Genomic DNA, 20,443 nt, shown 5'->3' on the forward strand with positions numbered 1-20,443 from the left:
GCTTCAAATTTGGCTCAAAGGTGCCTACAACCTAGTTCTGTAATAGTCCAGAAGTATGGCGTCCTGCGATATCACCCTCGTGCTCGAAGGCGTTTCAAACAGCAAGGTGTGAACACATGCAAAAGCAAAAAAGGGACAGTTATCGATGTCACACTCACACCAAATTTCACCACAGAGTTGCCCACCAGCACCGTGGACGTATTACACTGTGGGGACGTCGACGCACCCCGTCTTGGCCACATATCTACCATTCTTTTGGCGCATTTGCGACGGAGATCAGACCGATGAAAGGCGACATCCAGCTCTGAAATCACGCGGTTTTCTTACGGGCGGCCGAGGAGGATATTTCAGATACATCCCGCTCAGAATCGGCACGAAAAGGCCTCCGGGTGTGGCATAGAGGGCGTCAATGAAACCACCCCTTCCATTAAGGCGTTGATTCCCGCACATTTCGAGGTCGAAAAAGACAGTGCGATAAGCAACAGGGAGGGCGTCATTGTTGAGAAACTTTTATGCTGTTGAAACTCCCGGACGTTTTAACCCGTCTCTAAGGACGTCGCAGGGGCTAAACGTGATCGCATCCCATTGGAGTGCAATGCAACTGCATTTCTGGTCTCATGAACAAGTTCGAAGCACCAGAGACCGTTAAAAATCATTCGACAAAATTTGAACGTGACCCACAGCAGCAAAGGATAATTACGGCTTTTGAGCCCACCTGTTTTGTACCTCCTGTGGTGTGATGACGCGACAGTGTGACACTGACATTTGAAAATAACACATGAAAGGTTCCTCTAAAACAAAACATCTCGGCAATACTCTCGGTAGCATGCACCCTTTTTGTACTTTTAAAAATATACGTTTACGGAGGAAACCTGCGAAGAAAACCTAGGCGCCTGTAGGCAGGCAACTTCGTGATGCACCTCTAATTTTAGTTGCCTGCCTGCAGGTGCCTCGGACTAATTTACAGGTTCTGTTTGTAAAGGTGCATTTTTAAACTTCTCAGTAACGGTACACATCCATCGGAGTGTTGCCCAACTCGGGAGTATTAGGGGACCCTTTCCCATTTTATTCACGGACGTGTCAGCGTCACCACCACTTTCCCCCCACCCTTCACGCCATAGAAGGGTGTGAAACAGGTGGGCTGAAAAACCATAACTGTTCCTTGCCGCTTCGGACCATGCTTCCTAGTACGAGGGGCATTTGAAAAGTCCGTGCAAAAATAAAAACTACTTCCGTATTTGGTGTAAACCTTTTTTATTTTTCGACATAGTCTCCTTTTAGACTTACACCCTTCGTCCAACGGTGTTCTAATTTGTTGATCCCTTCCGAATAATAGGAATTGTCCAAGTCTGCAAAATAGCTATTAGTTGCTGCAATCACTTCCTCGTTTGAATAAAATCTTTTCCCGCCAGCCATTTCTTCAAATTCGAGAACAAACAGTTGTCCGATGGAGCCTAGACTGGAGAGTAGGGGGGATGTGAAACGAGCTGGAATCCTATTTCCATTAATTTTGCGACCACAGCTGCTGATGTGTGTGCTGGTGCATTGTCGTGATGGAAAAGGCCTTTTTTGCTGTCCAATCGCCGGCATTTTTCTTGCAGCTCGATTTTCAAACGGTCCAATAACGATGAATAATGTACACCTGTAATTGTTTTACCCTTTTCCAGATAGTCGATGAGGATTATCCCTTGCGAATCCCAACAGACAGTCACCATAACCTTTCCGGCCGAAGGAATGGTCTTCGCCTTTTATGGTGCAGATTCTCCCTTGGTAACCCATTGTTTAGATTGTTGTTTGGTCTCAGGAGTATAGTAATGTATCCATGTTTCATACACAGTGACGAAACGAAGCTTAAAGTCCTGCGGACTCTTCCTGAACAACTGCAAACCATCCTTGCAACTCTTCACACGATTCTGTTTTTGGTCAAGCGTGAGCATCGTGGAACCCATATTGCGGATAGCTTCCTCATGTCCAAATCGTCCTCATGTCCAAATGTTTATGCAAAATATTATGTACCCGTTCATTCGAGATGCCAACAGCATTTGCAATCTCACGCACCTTAGCTCTTCTGTCATCTATCACCATATCGTGGATTTTATCAATGATTTCTGGAGACGTAACCTCCACAGGGCGTTCAGAACGTTCAGCATCACTTGTGCCCATATGCCCACTCTGATAAGTTTGAAACCACTTATAAATTGTTCCAACCGAAGGTGCACAGTCACCGTAATGTTTATCAAGCTTCTGTTTAGTCTCCTGAGGCGTTTTGCCTTTCATAAAGTAATGTTTAATCACCATAAGAAATTCTTTTTCGTCCATTTTTTTGACAATCACTCGACTTCCTTGATTCACACGAATGCCAAACACAAATAAATAGACCAATATGGCTGAAACTTGGAGCGCGTTCTTTCCGAAGATGCTACTAACAAAACATGACCTCCATACGTGCCGGTGGTGCCATCTCCCAGACTTTGCACGGACTGTTCAAACGCCCCTCGTAGACCCAACCAATACACAAGAGCAAAAACTGCTCTCACACAGCACTTCAAAGCGGTGCGATCACATCCAGTCGGGATGCAGCTCTACAACTTCTTAGAGAGGGGTTGAAGTGGAAGTCAATTACGATATTTCGAAAAACTGGCCCTTTAATTCTATTCGGAAACATAGCAGTCAGCATCCTTGCAGTTTGGTAGCTCTACAGTATCTGATCATCAGCAACTGGCTTCAGCTGGATAGGACATTCTAAAGAAACTGAGGCCACTATCAGGCTAGTAGCGTGAGTCTCTTAACTGTCTAATTTTTTTGTCTGGTGTGCTTGCCTACGAAACAATTTTGCAGTAGCTACGGTCCTGTCTGGTCTTAACGCATGTAGATTGACAGTGCTCGGTCTCCCCGGCAACGGCCCGAATCGCAGGTTTCGGAAATCGAAGTGCTACAAATTGGAGCGCCTGCAGAGAAGAGGCGAGCCGCCGAGCACAGTGCGGGCCCAGAAAGCCCAGCAGACACTCGCCGCCCCCACTCCGCCGCCCCCACCACGCGCGGTGCTCCGCGGCAGCCGCGATGCCCGCCACCAGGACCTGCGGACAGTGCGACGGCGGCGGCGGCGGCGGCTACGACTACGACGACGACGAGCAGGAGGCAGACATGGCTTTCATGCCCTACATGCCCTTCGTCAGCCAGTACTGGCCCTTCATCGCCGCCGGGCTCGTCTGCTACGTCGCCTCTCGCTTCCTGTACCAATGGAACGCCTTCACGCGCGAGCAGCGCTCTAAGGACCAAGGTAGGTGGCGAACAGCGGTTCCCTCTGGCGAGCATCCGTTGCTAAACCTACTGCAGTGCATAACCACCGTGCTCTTTAGCCTAAGTACTGATATTTATCTTTTAGTATTTGATTGAGAAGCGGAAAGCACGAATTTGTTCGAAAGTTTCGTGGCTAAAAGTATTATTTACTTCTTTTCTATTTCTACAGCTAAACATCTGTGTTGGATCTCCCAGTACCTACTGCAACCTACATCCTTCTGAATCTGTTTAGTGTATTCATCTCTTGGTCTCCCTCTACGATTTTTACCCTCCACGCCGCCCTCCAATACTAAATTGGTGATCCCTTGATGCCTCAGAATATGCCCTACCAACCGATCCCTTCTTCTAGCCAAGTTGTGCCATAAATTTCTCTTCTCTCCAATTCTGTCAATACCTCCTCATTAGTTATGTGATCTACCCATCTGATCTTCAGCATTCTTCTGTAGCACCACATTTCGAAAGCTTCTATTCTCTTCCTGTCTGAACTATTTATCGTCCATGTTTCACTTCCATACATGGCTACGCTCCATACAAATACTTTCAGAAACGACGTCCTGACACTTAAATCTGTACTCGATGTTAACAAATTTCTCTTCTTCAGAAACGCTTTCCTTGCCATTGCCAGTCTACATTTTATACCCTCTCTACTTCGACCATCACCAGTTATGTTGCTCCCCAAATAGCAAAACTCCTTTACTACTTTAAGTGTCTCATTTCCTAATCTAATTCCCTCACCATCACCCGACTTAATTCGACAACATTCCATTATACTCGTTTTGCTTTTGTTGATGTTAATCTTATATCCTCCTTTCAAGACCATGTCCATTCCGTTCAGCTGCTCTTCCACGTCCTTTGCTGTCTCAGACAGAATTACAATGTCATCGGCGAAACTCAAAGCTTTTATTTCTTCTCCATTGATTTTAATTCCCACTCCGAATTTTCTTTTGTTTCCTTTACTGCTTGCTCAATATACAGATTGAATAACATCGGGGATAGGCTACAACCCTGTCTCACTCCCTTCCCAACCACTGCTTCCCTTTCATGTCCCTCGACTCTTATAACTGCCATTTGGTTTCTGTACAAATTGCAAATAGCGTTTCGCTCCCTGTATTTTACCTGTGCCACCTTCAGAATTTGAAAGAGAGTATTCCAGTCAACATTGTCAAAAGCTTTCTCTAAGTCTACAAATGCTAGAAACGTAGGTTTGCCTTTCCTTAATCTATTTTCTAAGATAAGTCGTAGGGTCAGTATTGCCTCACGTGTTCCAACATTTCTACGGAATCCAAACTGATCTTCCCCGAGGTCGGCTTCTACCAAGTTTTTCCATTCATCTGTAGGAATTCGTGTTAGTATTTTGCAGCAGTGGCTTATTAAACATAGTTCGGTAATTTTCACATCTGTCAACTCCTGCTTTCTTTGGGATTGGAATTATTGTATTCTTCTTGAAGTCTGAGGGTATTTCGCCTGTCTCATACATCTTTCTCACCAGATGGTAGAGTTTTGTCAGGACTGGCTCTCTCAAGGCTGTCAGTAGTTCTAATGGAATGTTGTCTACTCTCGGGGCCTTGTTTCGACTTAGGTCTTTCACTGCTCTGTCAAATTCTTCACGCAGTGTCATATCTCCCATTTCATCTTTATCTACATTCTCTTCCATGTCTGTAATATTGTCCTTAAGAACATCGCCCTTGTATAGACCCTCTATATACTCCTTCCACCTTTCTGATTTCCCTTCTCTTTTTATAACTAGGTTTCCATCTGAACTCTCCATATTCATGCAAGTGATTCTCTTTTCTCCAAAGGTCTCTTTAATTTTCCTGTAGACAGTATCTATCTTACCCCTAGTGAGATAAGCCTCTACATCCTTTCGTTTGTCCTCTAGCCATCCCTAATTAGCCATTTTGCACTTCCTGTCGATCTCATTTTTGAGACGTTTGTATTCCTTTTTGCCTGCTTCATTTACTGCATTTTTATATTTTCCCCTTTCATCAATTAAATTCAATATCTCTTCTGCTACCCACGGATTTCTATTAGTCCTCGTCTTTTTGCCTACTTGATCCTCTGCTACCTTCACTGTTTCGTCTCTCAAAGCCACCCATTCTTCTTCTACTGTATTTCTTTCCCCCATTCTTGTCAATCGTTCCCTAATGCTCTCCCTGAAGCTCTGAACAACCTCTTCTATGTGAATTGTAATAGGCAATTGAGATAATTTTTGACTAACGCATCGAAACTAAAATCTACCCTGGTGCCAGTTGTAAGTTGTCGGTTCAGCACTGCACCTCCTGCAGCTCAAAGCAGCCGACTATGCTACCGCTAGTTTCAACACGGTGGCTGTTTATACTGGGTGAATCACCTAAAACTTGCATCTCAAACATTGCGCAAATGGAAAGTACTATTGTTGTGCAGTTTTCACAGAATGGATTGGTAGTAAGGGGCTCGTGTTGTTATCCAATAAACAGTTTGTAATAATACTTAGAAAGTGCATTTTATGTGCAAACATAATGCTGTTCCACTGAGACAGCAATATACAATTTCACCGCCCACATAATTGTCTTTAAAAAGTTAAAAGGCTTCAATATGAATTTTCTGTGACTTATTCAAAGCATTTGACTGTGTGAACCATGACATTATGTTACAGAAATTACAATTCTATGGTATACATGGAACAGCACATGAGGAGTTTAAGTCATATCTAGATAATAGGAAGCAAAAAGTTTATTTATATGGCTTAAGTGATTTAAGGAAGTTTACCGCTTCGTCTAACCGGGGTGAAGTTACATTAGGTGTCTATAGGCTTTGATCATGGGTCCCCTTCTGTTCTTGATATATGTGGATGACCTCCTCTCTTATCCGAAACAAGAAGCTAAACTGACACTGTTTGCTGATGATACAAGCACCATTATTAATCCAGTGAAAGAAACTCCAATAGAAAATGTTACAAATAATGTCTTTGGAAAACTTATTGATTGGTTTCCTCCGAATGGGCTTACTCTGAACTTTCAAAAAACACAGTGTATCCAATTTTCCACTGCAAGAAGTACAGTTCCTTCAATAAATGTAACACACCAACAGAGGTCAGTAGCCAGGGTAGAGTAAACTAAGTTTTTGAGTGTACATATAGACGAGAATCGTAACTGGAAAATTCGTATTTTGGATCTTATAAAGCGACTAGAATCAGCAACTTTTGCTATCAGAAAAGTTGCCAGTTTTGATGGTATAGAAATTAGTAAGCTAATGATGTCATACTGGATCAGGGGCGGTTCTAGAAGTCGGTCAAAGGGGGGGGGGGCAATTGGGGGAGGAGGGGATTGGAGGAGTGGAATATCGCTTAACAAAAGGAGAGTTGGGGTCCTCCGCCGACAAACTGGTAAAATCTGGTGTTGCTTACAGTAGTTTTTGGTAACTGTTTTGGAGTTCAGAGTAAAAGAAACTTATTTTCACATGGGAGATTTTATAAATTTCGTAAACCATGAACTTACAACAAATAAGTTTTCATTAAGTTTCTGGATACAGAAGGTGACATGAATGTAAAAACTTGAACTTGACATGAATATAAAAAAATTCTGTAACAAAATTCACTGTATATTTCCGTCTTCTGCCCAATTTGTCATGCTCATTCACCTCTGTTTCTTTTTACTGAATATGTTAATGATATTTTCAATGTCCATATCTCTTTCTTTATGGTTATTTGCAAGAGCCAATCCATTTAGTCTCACCTGCCCCATCGTGTTACGCAAATAAGTCTTTATTCATCTCAAAGTAGAGAAACTTCGTTCAGGAGTGCTTGTGGTAACAGGAATAGTCCCAAATATTTGAAGTAAAACATATGCATTTGGGAAAAACTGCTTGTCACAGTTCTTTAGTGGTTCAGTTACTGTTTCAGGTCTTCTACTTTCATCAAACCACTTTTTCTTCCATTCTATAACTCTCCAAAAACTGTTCATATTTCTCTGATACCTGGATCACTTCATCCTCACCGTATTTTAAACACTATGCAGGAATAAGACCTACAAGTGGTAGTATGGTGCGAAAATCTTGGGGAAATCTTGTTTCTAGCTCGGCAATAAAACGATCCACAACAGGTAAAAAGACTGTGCGCCTGAAGTATTCCTCGGCTTTTAAAGCAGGAACGTTGTCTCTTTTGGTTTGTGTTGAAATAGTTCTTGGCATTTCTATTACACTTCCAATATCTTCTGCCAGTTTAACAGCGCCTTCAAATATACTTCCGAATTGTATTTCCGAATCCGTCCTTATATTGTTGAACACTTCAAGCATGTCATTGACATGATTTAAGGCACTTGTTAAATCCATTTTAGGACTTTGGAGCTGTTCGCTTAGTCTTAGAGTTAAAGAGAAGCAATATGCTGCAGTTGCTAAATCTACTACGAAGTCTCCTCTTCGGATAGCAGAACTAAACATACAAGCTTTACTAGCCGTTTCTGCGTTGGTTTCACGACTACTTGAAGGTTCGTCAAGCAAGGTCACGACCGGGACAAATAGCTCCTTGAAAGTAATAAGGGTATCGTGCCTTTCCACCCATCTTGTTCAACACATTGACTTCAACTTTGTTTTGTTTGACTCTGTAAACGGTAGTTGTGATATAGCTTCCTCTAGGGAACTTTTTCTGTTTGCAGAGACAGAGAAGAATGCTGAAACTGATCTTACAATTCCCATCATATTTGTAACTATTGGAGTATCGCAAGACTTTGAAATGCACAAGTTCAAAGAGTAGCTAAAACAGTTGGTATAAATAGCCAACGGTTGTTTACTTAAAATAAGATTCAAATTCAAATGGCTCTGAGCACTATGGGACTTAACATCTGAGGTCATCAGTCCCCTAGAACTTAGAACTACACAACTCTAACTAACCTAAGGACAGCACACACATCCATGCCCGAGACAGGAAAATTTGACATATTTTGTGTTTTCATGATGAAGAAGATCGTCTGTAGCCTTTTTGTATTTCACCAATCAAGTAATAAAAAGTATTGCTGTTGTCCTCGATACCAACAAATCTTCAGTTATTGAAGAAAACCGGAAATGCTTGAGCCCTGTTATAAAGACTATAGTCCTGTGTGCTAGAAATAACCTACCTTTACAAGGACATCGTGATCATGGTTTAATTCCTCAGCTAAAAGAAGAATTTTACCAGTGTTTCAACAACTGATGTCACCACTAAGGAACAGATGACATTTTGTATTACGTAACTGACATAGAGACCTTTGTTACCAAAGAAGACTTTCTGGGCTTTACTGAGCTTAAATCAACTACTGGCACTTCGATTGCAGAAGAAGAACTCAAGACACTGGGGCTGTGCTATCAATATCTTTGTGGCGGCTCAAACATGGCTGGGAGATTTAAAGGAGTTCAAGCTCTTGTTTTAAGCCGGCGGTTCTAGGCGCTTCTGTCTGGAACCATGCGACTATAAAAATACATTAAAAATGTCTTAGGTAAATGATGCCCGTCGCTCTTCGAAGAAAACCTGTACATTCCTTGCAATATGTGGCCGGGCAGGGTCCTGTTGAAATTGTGGCTTGTGGAGATGCCCAAAGCAGGGGAAGTACCTCAGGCTCCACAACCTCCGTTAGATACCGGTTGCTGTTCAAAGTGCCCGCAATACGTACGAGGCGAGATCGGTTGTTGCAACCAATCCAATGACGCCCCAAACCATCACACCTGGTGTTTGTCCCCTCGCCGCTCCACATTGCTGCCCTCCAGGTTGCGCTGACCACGGTACCGCCAGACACGTATGCGGCCATCACTGTAGGACACGTTGAAGCGGAACTCATCCAAAAAGATTACATGTTGCCGCTCAGCACCCCAGTGACGGTGTTCACGTGCCCATTGCAATCGGAGGAGCTTGTGGTTCCTGGACAATGGAAGCCTATGTAATGGTATGCGTGCAACCAGTCCAACCTGCAGCAGACGGCGACGAACCTTCGATGCAGACAACTTCACACCTGTTGCAGTGCTCCAGCGACGAGCCAATACTGTAGATGACGCTGTACGGTCCGTAATGGCCATATGGACAAGATGACGGTCATCATGGGATGTTCCGTGGGCCAGTTCCCGCTCGTCGCTGCGTACGCTATTCCTCTGTTCACTGCTTCCACACACGCATCACTGTCATAGCAGCATGCACTGTGCGAGTCGAAATGTCATTGTATGATAACTACGTTTCCCGGAGACCGATCATACTGCCCCGTTCGAAATTGCTCACATGCAGATATGGCTCCCTTTGACGTCCAATTGTACCTTTCGTTTGAAATCCAACTTTCGCTTTCGTTTTTCTGGAAGCATGTGCACCTCTGTCGGAAAATGCACAATTGTATGACATAGCAACAAACTGTTGTCCATTGCGAGTCCGTTATTTTGATAAAAAAATCTTATTGTTAAACATAAAATTTAAAAAATTGTTTGTAGTCTTCTTTAGCTGAGATCTTCATAAATGAGCTACAAAATAAGTTTTTTAACCAAAATCCTGACGTCTGCGAAATAACTGTCTATTACAGATGTTATGTAGACCACATCATACTACTGTACAAACGTGACGGAAAAAAATAGCAAGGCAGCAGAAAAAATGGGTGGGATGAATGAAAAAATTAAGTTCACAGTGGAACAGAAAGCAGAAAGAAATATGTTTTTTGGATCTTAGATTAACTTAACGAGATCGACGGCATTAGATTAACATATTTAGAAAGACGACAGCTACTAACACGATTATAAATGTGAGATCTTATCATCCTATAAATGGGCGTTCTTCAGAGCCATGACCAATAGCACGCCTAACGACGAAGTGAAAGAATTAAATCAGACAAGTAACCAATACAGAGAGGTATAGGGGCAGCGACATAATAAACCTTCATAATAAACTAAAGTAAAAAATAAGTGACAATAAGGAGACAGTAGATCCAGAGGGGAAGAAATTTGTTGTTATGTCATACAATGGCGCATTTTCCGACAGAATTGCACATGCTTTCAGAAAAACGAAAGCGAAAGTTGGATTTCAAACGAAAGCTACAATTGTCTCTAGGCTACGCCTCAAAGTTGGCAACAAAATAAACAAATATTTAGAATCTGGTGTCTACTAGATCAATTGTCAAGGCTGTGACAAGTTTCATATCGGTCAAACAGGAAGGAATTTGAAGACTCGTTTCAGAGAACTTACATGTAAGCAAAATAAGAGCACTCGGTACACATCTAGATAAAGAAAAACGTTCGGCAGGAAACATAGAGGATAATATGAAAGTGTTGCACAGGGCACCAAAAGGGGCAATTACTGAACCTACTCGAGAGAATGGAGATCTATGTTCACAGAAAACGCCAATCGGAATTGCTGCTGAATGAACACAAGGAGTTTAGCCTGAATAGTTTTTTAATGTGTTCAGAAACCTACTGGTTTGAGCAGCGTCGAGCGCCGAAGCGGCTTGGAGACGGGGCCTTCCTTCGCGGGCTCCGCCTCAGGAAAAGTAGAGCTTCAAACGGAGAAGCCACGAGGCGGCGCCATTGAGATCCCACTCCGAATGTATTATCTGCTATTGACTTTCTGATTAACAGTCACTGTTTCGTTGATTACCTTACGCTTACGATTATGGTTTAACTATTTTGTCCTGCTTGAAAGTTTCGATTTATAGGTGTGACTTTTTAATTAGTATTTGCGCTTATTATGTGGATTTTAAGTATCGATCTAATTCCACGTACTGTATATCACTACATGTTTTATTGTTAGATGCTCATTTAGCATATGAAGTAATTTTAATTAATGACTACACATACTGCATTTTAACTATTAAATTTGCGATACTGGTTACGCATGTACCCAAGCTATAGTGTCCTTGGCTGGCCTCAGTTATTTATATTAATACCAGACGCATCCAGGTCATCACCAATTCTGACTGTGAACCTACATATACAATTTGACGTTGATACCTACATCATAATATTTTATGGTATGTGTGGCTGGTATGCACGCCTGTTAATCATGTTGACGTTCTTCTAAATTATCTTACGTATCACCAGGTCTGTTACAGATTAGCTTCAGCTAAATGAACATAGTTGGTTATACCACTGTTTTTTGTTTGTAGTAGATCCGAAAATGGCAGTAGCTTAAACCGGTAATAGCGAAGTGTAATAAAAGTTTGTGTGATGGGAGGACCTGTGAAATAAAGCGCCACAATATGATCACGGACTCATTTCCAGATTTTATATATTCATTTGACAGATATAGAAGTATCAAATTATCAAAAGAAGATTTTTAAATATTTTATGATATGCCGATAATGCCTTCACGTGATGTGGAACGTGATTTTCAAAGGTAAGTTTACAATTTACATTATGTCTATAAAGAATATTGCATTGATATTTCGAAAAAGGTGGGAATTTAAGGAGATGGGACCTGGATAAACTGAATGAACGGAAAGAAATACAGTAGAAGAAGAATGGGTAGCTTTGAGGGATGAAGTAGTGAAGGCAGCAGAGGATCAAGTAGGTAAAAAGACGAGGACTAGTAGAAATCCTTGGGTAACGGAAGAAATATTGAATTTAATTGATGAAAGGAGAAAATATAAAAACGCAGTAAATGAAGCAGCAAAAAGGAATACAAACGTCTCAAAAATGAGATCGACAGGAAGTGCAAAATGGCTAAGCAGGTAGTTGTCAGTCGGAAGATGAGTTGTTTAAGGCGAAACACGTCATGGGAGGATAAATGAAATAAAAAAATCCAGTTCTACAACCAAGGCTGTCTTTCCTGTCACAGGCTATCTGTAAGTTGATTTTTTATAACTATCATAAATTTTTATACTTTTATACGACACTTAAATGTAAATTCCTTCCCTTGAATGTGAGTTGCTGTACCTAAATCGAAACAAAGATGTTGTATCAGCTGATTTATCTGTAAATTTTCCGAAAGGTGCCGCTTAACAATTAGTGGAGGTCACTTAGCAGCTCCGTTTCCTGAATGATTTACTAATGAAAAGAGAGGTAGCACTAAGTTGGGCTGCACAAGGACGGCGAAGGAAGTTAGTGTTCGTATAGTTTCAGAAACCCTACTGGCATTCGCCTCACATGATGTAACGAAACGGCGGAAAACCTAAAGTATAATGACTGAAAAGCATTCCCCAGGATACGAACCCAGTGACTCCTGGCTCTGTAGCACAGCTGGTCATTCTCCGTAGAAGTTACGCTGTGAGCAACGTTCTTCCGTAATTACTTCTTTTACTTTAAAGGAACATAAAAGTACTCAGTAGGCTTAAGCTCAAAATTTACATCACGTTACAGATTCCACAGCGTAAAAATGAAGGAGACACACTCTCACTGTTTATTATTAGGTTGGTGCATAAGTTCGTACCTGCCCGCATCTCGTGGTCGTGCGGTAGCGTTCTCGCTTCCCACGCCCGGGTTCCCGGGTTCGATTCCCGGCGGGGTCAGGGATTTTCTCTGCCTCGTGATGGCTGGGTGTTGTGTGCTGTCCTTAGGTTAGTTAGGTTTAAGTAGTTCTAAGTTCTAGGGGACTGATGACCATAGATGTTAAGTCCCATAGTGCTCAGAGCCATTTTTGAACCATAAGTTCGTACCGTTTTTGTTTTCCATCTTGGTATTTCGTTTCCTATGAGTTTATTTATCAATTGTTATTTTTTTATTTGCAGTTCACTGTTGCTATTTGAATTTACACGTTGTCATTTGAATGTAGTGAGTGGACATGTGGCTGCCAGAAAATGGAGTGACAATTGGAAAAATCGGAACATTTCCGACATATTCTTCTGCTTGAGTACAATAGAGGGGTGGCAACAGCGGAGTGGCAGCGCGGTTAGAGGCGCCATGTCACGAATCAGGCGCCCACTCCCGCCGGAGTTTCGAGTCCTTCCTCGGTCGTGGGGGTGTGTGTTGTCTTTAGCGTAAGTTAGTTTAAGTAGTGTGTAAGTGTAGGGACCGATGACCTCAGCAGTTTGGTCTCATAGGAATTCACATACATTTGAACATTTTTTGGTGACAGAAACGTAGGCAGCTAGAAACATTTGCGCCGTGTATGAGTATAATGCCATTCGACAGAGCCCGGCAAAAAAATGCTTTTCTCGTTTTAACGAGGGATTATTTAACGTTAGTGACTCCCCACGTACAGGAAGACCTTCGGGGTTCGAAGAAGATCGTCTAAAAGCATTAATCCATAATGATCCATGTCAGTGTACTCGAGAACTCGCAAATGTGATGAACTGTGACCATTCCACCATCACGCTACGTTTGCTTTCTATAGGAAAGATTCAAAAATCGGGTGCATAGGTACTGCAACCTCTAAGCCAAAATCACAAAAATCAGCGAGTCGCCATAAGAGCACCTCTGCTTGCTCGTCATCAATTGTCTCGCGAACAACATCAACCATTCCTATCCGATATTGTTACTGGTGACGAGAAGCCGTGTCTTTATGCTAACATAAGGAAAAGAAGGGAATTGTTGAGCCCAAACAAAGCTGCAACTGGCCGTAGAAAGACCTGCGCGCATCCATAAAAAATTGTGTTATGTCTGATGGAACAGCGACGATGCGATGTAATACGAATTGCTTCCCCGAGCTGTAACTATCACTGCTTAATTTATTGTCAACAACTGAGACGTCTTGCAGGCGCAGTCCAAGAACACCCACCGGAAAGACTGCGGTGAAGTGATACTACGCCTGCCCGCGTTCTGCTAGACTGACAAAAAACCCTACACAGGAGTTGGGTTGGGAAGTCATTCCGCATCCACCTTATTCGCCTGATCTTGCACTCTCAGGTTTTCACCTTCTCCGCTAACTATCGAACAAACTTCAGGACGGCTGGTCCCGGTGGAGGTTCGAGTCTTCCCTCGGACATGAGTGTGTGCGTTTGTCCTTAGGATAATTTCGGCTAAGTAGTGTGTAAGCTTAGGAACTGATGACCTTAGCAGTTAAGTCCCATAAGATTTCACACACATTTTTTGAAACTTCAGGAAACTACCTTTCCGGACGAAAATGAGCCCCAAACATAGTTCGATGAGTTCTTCGCCTCAAAACCATGTTATTTCATCGGTTGCGGAATGAAAAAGTTACCCCTAGGTTGGCATACTGTTGTAAATAGTGAAGGAGGATATATTGTTGATGGCTAAAGTCTCTGTTATGTGTATTTATTGTGTTTATTAAAATTATGGAAAGACGCTACGAACTTATACACCAACCCAATAATATGTATTAATTAGTTTTACTCACGACCACTGTAGTCACAGAACTCCCATGATTTTTTTTTTTTTTTTTGCCAAAGACGTAACATCTATACATTTACCATATTGTCAACCTGTTATGCTTCTCATAGTTACGGTATTGCCTTACTTCTTCCGTGCACGAGCTTACGGCACACGCATTGCGTGTACACGAATTGTCCTGTGATGTACGATTCCGCTTCAGGCAACCGCTGCTTCGTGACACACACTAAAATCTATAACGTTGCTCGCTCTACAGTGAAACACTACTCATAATTCCAGTGTGTGATAGACTTTCTCACAGTGGTTCTAAGCAGTATGTCTTACAAGCGCGGCTAGGACTTTTAAAGGTCAAAGGATTAGCTCACCTGTAATATAAAGTAAAACTAGCGTAGCAAGTGCCGCTACATACTGTCGAAATAGTAAGAGAAAAGGGACGTGTGCAACAATAAAAATCAATAATTTCTTTGCTTCAGAGCACCGCTGTTGGGGGGATTAACAATCGGTGGCTGCGATGGACCACTTAAACAATAGCGTATTTCACGTAATATACCCTGGATTGTTGGACTGGGTGATGAACACAAACATTTATGTGATGCATATATGCAGAATGAAGTGATGATTGAAAATTTGTATAGAGACCGGGATCCGAATCGCAGACTTGGTACAAATTTTCATTCGTCTCTTCTTTGTGCGTATATACATCATAGATGTTTAAGGTCTCTGGAACCATATCGTTTCATTTGACAAACACTTTCACTTGAGAAATCAGATTATTTTGCAAATAGCACCAGGAAGCTACTGCATCTCTTAACAGAAAGGAAGTCACTGTTTGATATACGTAGGTTTAGTTCCTCTTATTCAGTTGTGAGAAGGCAAGGCCACGCAGTCATTACTATCTTGCTCCCTCGTTGACGATACATATACGGACATGTTTCAGTCCTAAAGTTTCTTATACTGTATTAATAAAAAATAGAGAAATGTTATGATGATGGTTTTAATGATTTTGGTGTTCTGCATGCTTACCCCTCCCTTCCCCCCCCCCCCCCCCCTCTCAGCCCCACTTGCGTACAACGCACAGTACGTTCATACAAACATGTGAAACGGTGAGAAAAGTAGTACTTTTGCATGTTGTTCAACTCGCCCGTCGCGTTGGCTTGCACGTCGGTTCGTCGGTTATGTTGTCAAAGCTTTGACTGCTCAGCTGAATCTGTTGAGTTTGTCGTTTTGTGGTAGGTTCGCATTGATAATACCAAGTCTCGTCATCTGTGATGATTTTTTCCAGAAACTAATTGTCTGCCGTTGCATTTCAGTCAGGACAGGGCTGGTGTCCGCACGTCGTTGTTTTTGTTCGGAAGTCAAGATGTATGGGGGTAACTTTGTACACACTTTTCTTTTTTTTCAAAACATTCTGTAGAATGCCTTGAAGGCTTGAGTTCCCCTGCGCGCTCACAAGTGAATGATCGAATGCTCATCTATTGTTTACAGTTGTTAGTCCAAGCTGCCATCGTAGCTACTACGCTGACGTCGCTTATGTGCCAGGAACAAAATCAGTCTCGCAGCTTTTTGGACGGAGTGTGTACACATACCACTGAGTATATACTATATATCGTCTTTAGTTATTGAAGATTCGATTCATTGAGGATAAAATAATGGTTACTCCTGTTTAGAGATGAGGTAATGAATTCCAAATGGCTTCAGAAGCAGCGTACACACAAACTTCTTTCTTGGGAAGCATGTTGCTCCACTAGTTTACGATCGGGGAACTTTGCTTAAAATAGTCAGCAAGGAGAAATTTGTGGGCGATTATCTGCTCGTTATCTGACTGGCTAAAAGAGCGACAAAGTAGGTCAGGATTCACGCACTTCTGTGTGGTGTTAGCCAACTCGACTGATAAGCGGGCGCTCTAAGCACACATCTGTCGCAGGGCAGCGACCTAGCTAAGCGCGGTCTGGAAAGCGGGACAATAGCTTAATAGTGTTTATTGATCCAATTTGGTCAGATATGCATTGTTACTGAGTCTGAAGCCACTGCATAGCGTGACTGCTCAGCCCTATCACCTTCTGTGATCCGCATGCAGGGATTTCACAAGACACAACAAGCGCAGGTAAACTCCGCAGTATTACAATAAAACAGCGCATATTTTTTTGTTTTCATTTCGTATCTTCTATCACAGCTAAAGAGTTTCCGGACAAATAAGTCCACAAATTCACAGTTGCAATAGTTACACACTTTGTTCACACTCAGCAGCCTAAAATGCCACCTCTCATTTTTACCTCACTAACGTCACCCGTTACCGCTGTCGCTTCTTTATGCAATGGGCGAGAAAGTACTGTAAGTGCTGAGGTGATTATTGCTGTCAGTTTAAATCGCGTTCTGTGTTGACAATAGAAGCTGTGTCTCTAGCTTTGACAGGCTTGCATTTTACAAGGAAATAATGTCCAGAATAGCAAGGCTGAAGTAGTCCCGGAGTGGTTCGACGAACAGGTGAGCATCAGAACAAGTCTCTTATGCCGTCCACAAACATGGGATTGAAATATTGTATTCTGTGTTCTAAGTACTTTTACTCAATTTTTGCTCAACCGAAACTCTGCGACAATGATACAAAGTCATGGAAGCAAAGAATGAAGATCAGGGCTTAATCTTACATCAACGACGAGGTCATTAGAGACAGAATACAAATATCTTCCTCTCTGCATGACTGTTTCAGTTAAGTGGACTTCAGCCCATTTTCTGTAGTCAGTGTTTGGTCTCTCTCTGCAGTTTTTATCCCACACGCCTCCCTCCATAACCAAATTGACTTTTCCTTGAGCATCAAGATGTATCCTATCAAACGATTCCTTCTTTCACCCAAGTTGTGCCATAGAATTACTTTTCCCCCGGTTCGATTCAGTACCTCTTTATTAGTTATCTGATCTACACATCTAATCTTCAGCATACTTCTATGGCACCACATTTCAAAAGCTTCTTTCTCTTTTTATCTTTACTGCTAACCGTCCGCGTTTCAGTTCCGTATAAATCTGCGCTCTAGACAAACACTTTCAGAAAAGACTTAAAATTTCTGTTATACGTTAAATTGTTTCCCTTTTCCAGACTCAGTAAAACTACGTAATAAGTAAACCTAGAATGACAGGGAATTTGAACGCCACTGCTTCAAAATACACGTGAAGGTCACATAGCATGTCATAATGTATTCATACAGTTTTTAAAAATTCATTGTAAAAAAAATTAAACTATGAAATTGCAGAATAATAACAATAAAAATAATAACAAAGACATAACATTTGAATTCACAATTCTTAGTAATGGACAAGGGAATGGGAAGGTGTCTAACACGGCCTATTAGCAGAAACCATACTGGTATTTGCTTAGAGTTAAATCAGATACCATTCAGGACCTTGTACATTCCTCCAACACATCTCAAGACATTGAAATAGTTAGTTACTTACTTAGTTAGATACATATTTATAGATCTCTTGAACAATTTTTGTCGAAATAATGAGATGTGAGTCAGTTTACAGGATACGTATACGTAAGTACTTTTAACGTTAATGAAGATATATCTACAATCAACCCTATTCGTGGAACTACGCTTGAAAACTAGTGTGTTTTTTTTTAAATTTTTTTTTACAGGCTGCCACTATTTCAATAATATCCGTCTATGGAAAAGAACTAGTTGTCCAAAAGATGAGTTTACTTGACAGTTAAAACTTGCTTTGCTGTCTGTCAGATAATTTATGTTATTGAGGAATTGACCAAAGAATTTTGTTGATGTATAATGAACTCTTTCTGAGCCACTAACAGCTTTAATAATGGGTAGTAAAGATCATTTTCTTCTTCCAGTATTACAGTTATGGACGTCACTATTCCTCTCAAACTGTTATAGATTATTTATTACTAATTTTACAAGCGATTATTTGTATTGTGACGGTTCAGTTAAAATGCTCGACTCCTTGAAAAGGTAGCTACATGACGGCCGCGGGTGAACACCGCGTATTATTGTTACTGATCGCTTTTGAACAATCGATACTTTCTTCCTAAATATTGAGTTAATTATTCCATGAGACATTATTCCTCGCGTAAATGGTCAAAATGACAGGAGGTCGATTCGTTTGTTTTCAAGACTAGCAATTACGCGAAGAGTAAAAGCAGCTGAACTTAATTGCTTGAGCAGCTCATTAATTACTTCTTCCAGGTCATGGTTATATCAATATGTAAAAACAAAAGTTAGGACATTCTAGCATATTTAGTACCTGATGTTCAAGTACTACATCAACTTTTGGTATGACTCTATTTGTTGTACAGAAATGATTGAGAGGAATTATTTAAAAACTCATTGCGTCACATTAAAGACGTGGACATTCAGACTCCCAAAGGTGGCTGTACATCAAATTCGGTGCGTTGTGTTTTTCTTTTTTCTTTTCTTTTTTAGCATCTGTAACTCCTTTATCTAGCACTAGACGCTTTTATACTCCAGATTTTTTTCAGTAAACAATTATGAATCAAAAGATTAGAATAAGATTATCCACTACAGATATTTTCTAACCTGTGATTTTTTTATTTATTGTAAGTACAGAAACCTGTTTGTACAACACATTCCAGATGCTGGCGATCCATCGTAACAATCGGTATATATATTTATATCTTTAGTGAAAAGTGAGTGATCTGTGTCCGTTTGCCCGCATCTCGTGGTCGTGCGGTAGCGTTCTCGCTTCCCACGCCCGGGTTCCCGGGTTCGATTCCCGGCGGGGTCAGGGATTTTCTCTGCCTCGTGATGGCTGGGTGTTGTGTGATGTCCTTAGGTTAGTTAGGTTTAAGTAGTTCTAAGTTCTAGGGGACTGATGACCATAGATGTTAAGTCCCATAGTGCTCAGAGCCATTTTTTTTGTGTCCGTTTGGCAATCACGATGAAAGCTGCCCGGTGGATTCACGTACAAAGACTGTCGCGAGCCAGTGCCCAGCACTACACTATGAAGTAAACATGTGACTTCCACGTGCGTCATCTGGAGCCTGAGAAGGTCCGAAAACTAGTTAACGGAATAAAAAAAGTGACAAATTGCGGTTTTTTGTATTTACATCAAAATTCTAGAGTCGGAGATATTCCGAAGCATCCTAGATGTAATCTTCGAGTAGTTAATAGTCCACCACTACCCCTACGGCTTCTAGCAGAATTCTTATTGGCAGCCGCGAGGCAACTGAACGCAGCTCAGTCTTGCGTCACACTGTCGTCGCACCAACGGGCGTTCCGCTACAGCATCGTGGCTTTCGCCAACGCTAAACCCACCTAGTTTCATAATGCGTTCCACTCTTAGTGCACCCACGCGAGTGGCAAATGCAATCAGGAGGAACCGACACCTTTCGGCTTGTCAAGAGCCGATTTCCCTAAACCTCAGTGCCGTGTTCCTGCGTCCACGGAGAGAGGCAACTGATTTCTTCTCATTAACACCTTTCTATACATTATGATACACAGTTCAGATGAGAAGACAATAGAATGTGGCGCTACAGAAGAATGTTAAAATTTTGATCGGTGGACCATATAACTAATGAGGAGGTACTGATTCGAATTGGAGAGAAAATAAACTTACAGTACACCATCACTAAAAGAAGTCAGTAGATAGGACAAATTCTGGAGCATCAATCAAGGAACCATCAGTTTGGTAATGGAAGAAAGTGCGGGGGTGGAGAGGGTAAAGATGTAGAGGGTGACCAAGAAATGAATACAGTATGCAGGTTCAAACGCATGTAGCGTGCAGTGAAGAGGTTTGTACAGCGTGGAGAGCTGCATGAAGCAGTCTACGGATAGAAGGCCACAATAACGATAAAGTCATTAATGTTGTAGTTTCACCCCGCGAAGAACTCAGTCGAACGTTAAAAAATAACTAGCAATGTGGTTTCGCAATCTTACTAATCACTAGGCTTTTTTTTCCAAAACAAACTATGTTGT

General features: G+C 41.7%; 1 protein-coding gene across 3 annotated transcripts in view; it reads left to right on the forward strand.

Moving 5' to 3' along the window:
• Positions 1–3,101: 3,101 nt before the first annotated feature.
• The window catches only part of LOC124595752 (iodotyrosine deiodinase 1), a 100,992-nt gene continuing 83,650 nt past the window's right edge, over positions 3,102–20,443 (forward strand). For all 3 annotated transcript variants that reach the window (XM_047134628.1, XM_047134629.1, XM_047134630.1), the window contains exon 1: positions 3,102–3,280. In XM_047134628.1, coding sequence (XP_046990584.1) covers positions 3,145–3,280 — 136 coding nt within the window. In that variant the 5' untranslated portion in view covers positions 3,102–3,144. The remainder of the gene's footprint in view (positions 3,281–20,443) is intronic.

This window comes from Schistocerca americana, chromosome 2 (genome assembly GCF_021461395.2).
Source record: "Schistocerca americana isolate TAMUIC-IGC-003095 chromosome 2, iqSchAmer2.1, whole genome shotgun sequence".
NCBI classification, from domain to species: domain Eukaryota; kingdom Metazoa; phylum Arthropoda; class Insecta; order Orthoptera; family Acrididae; genus Schistocerca; species Schistocerca americana.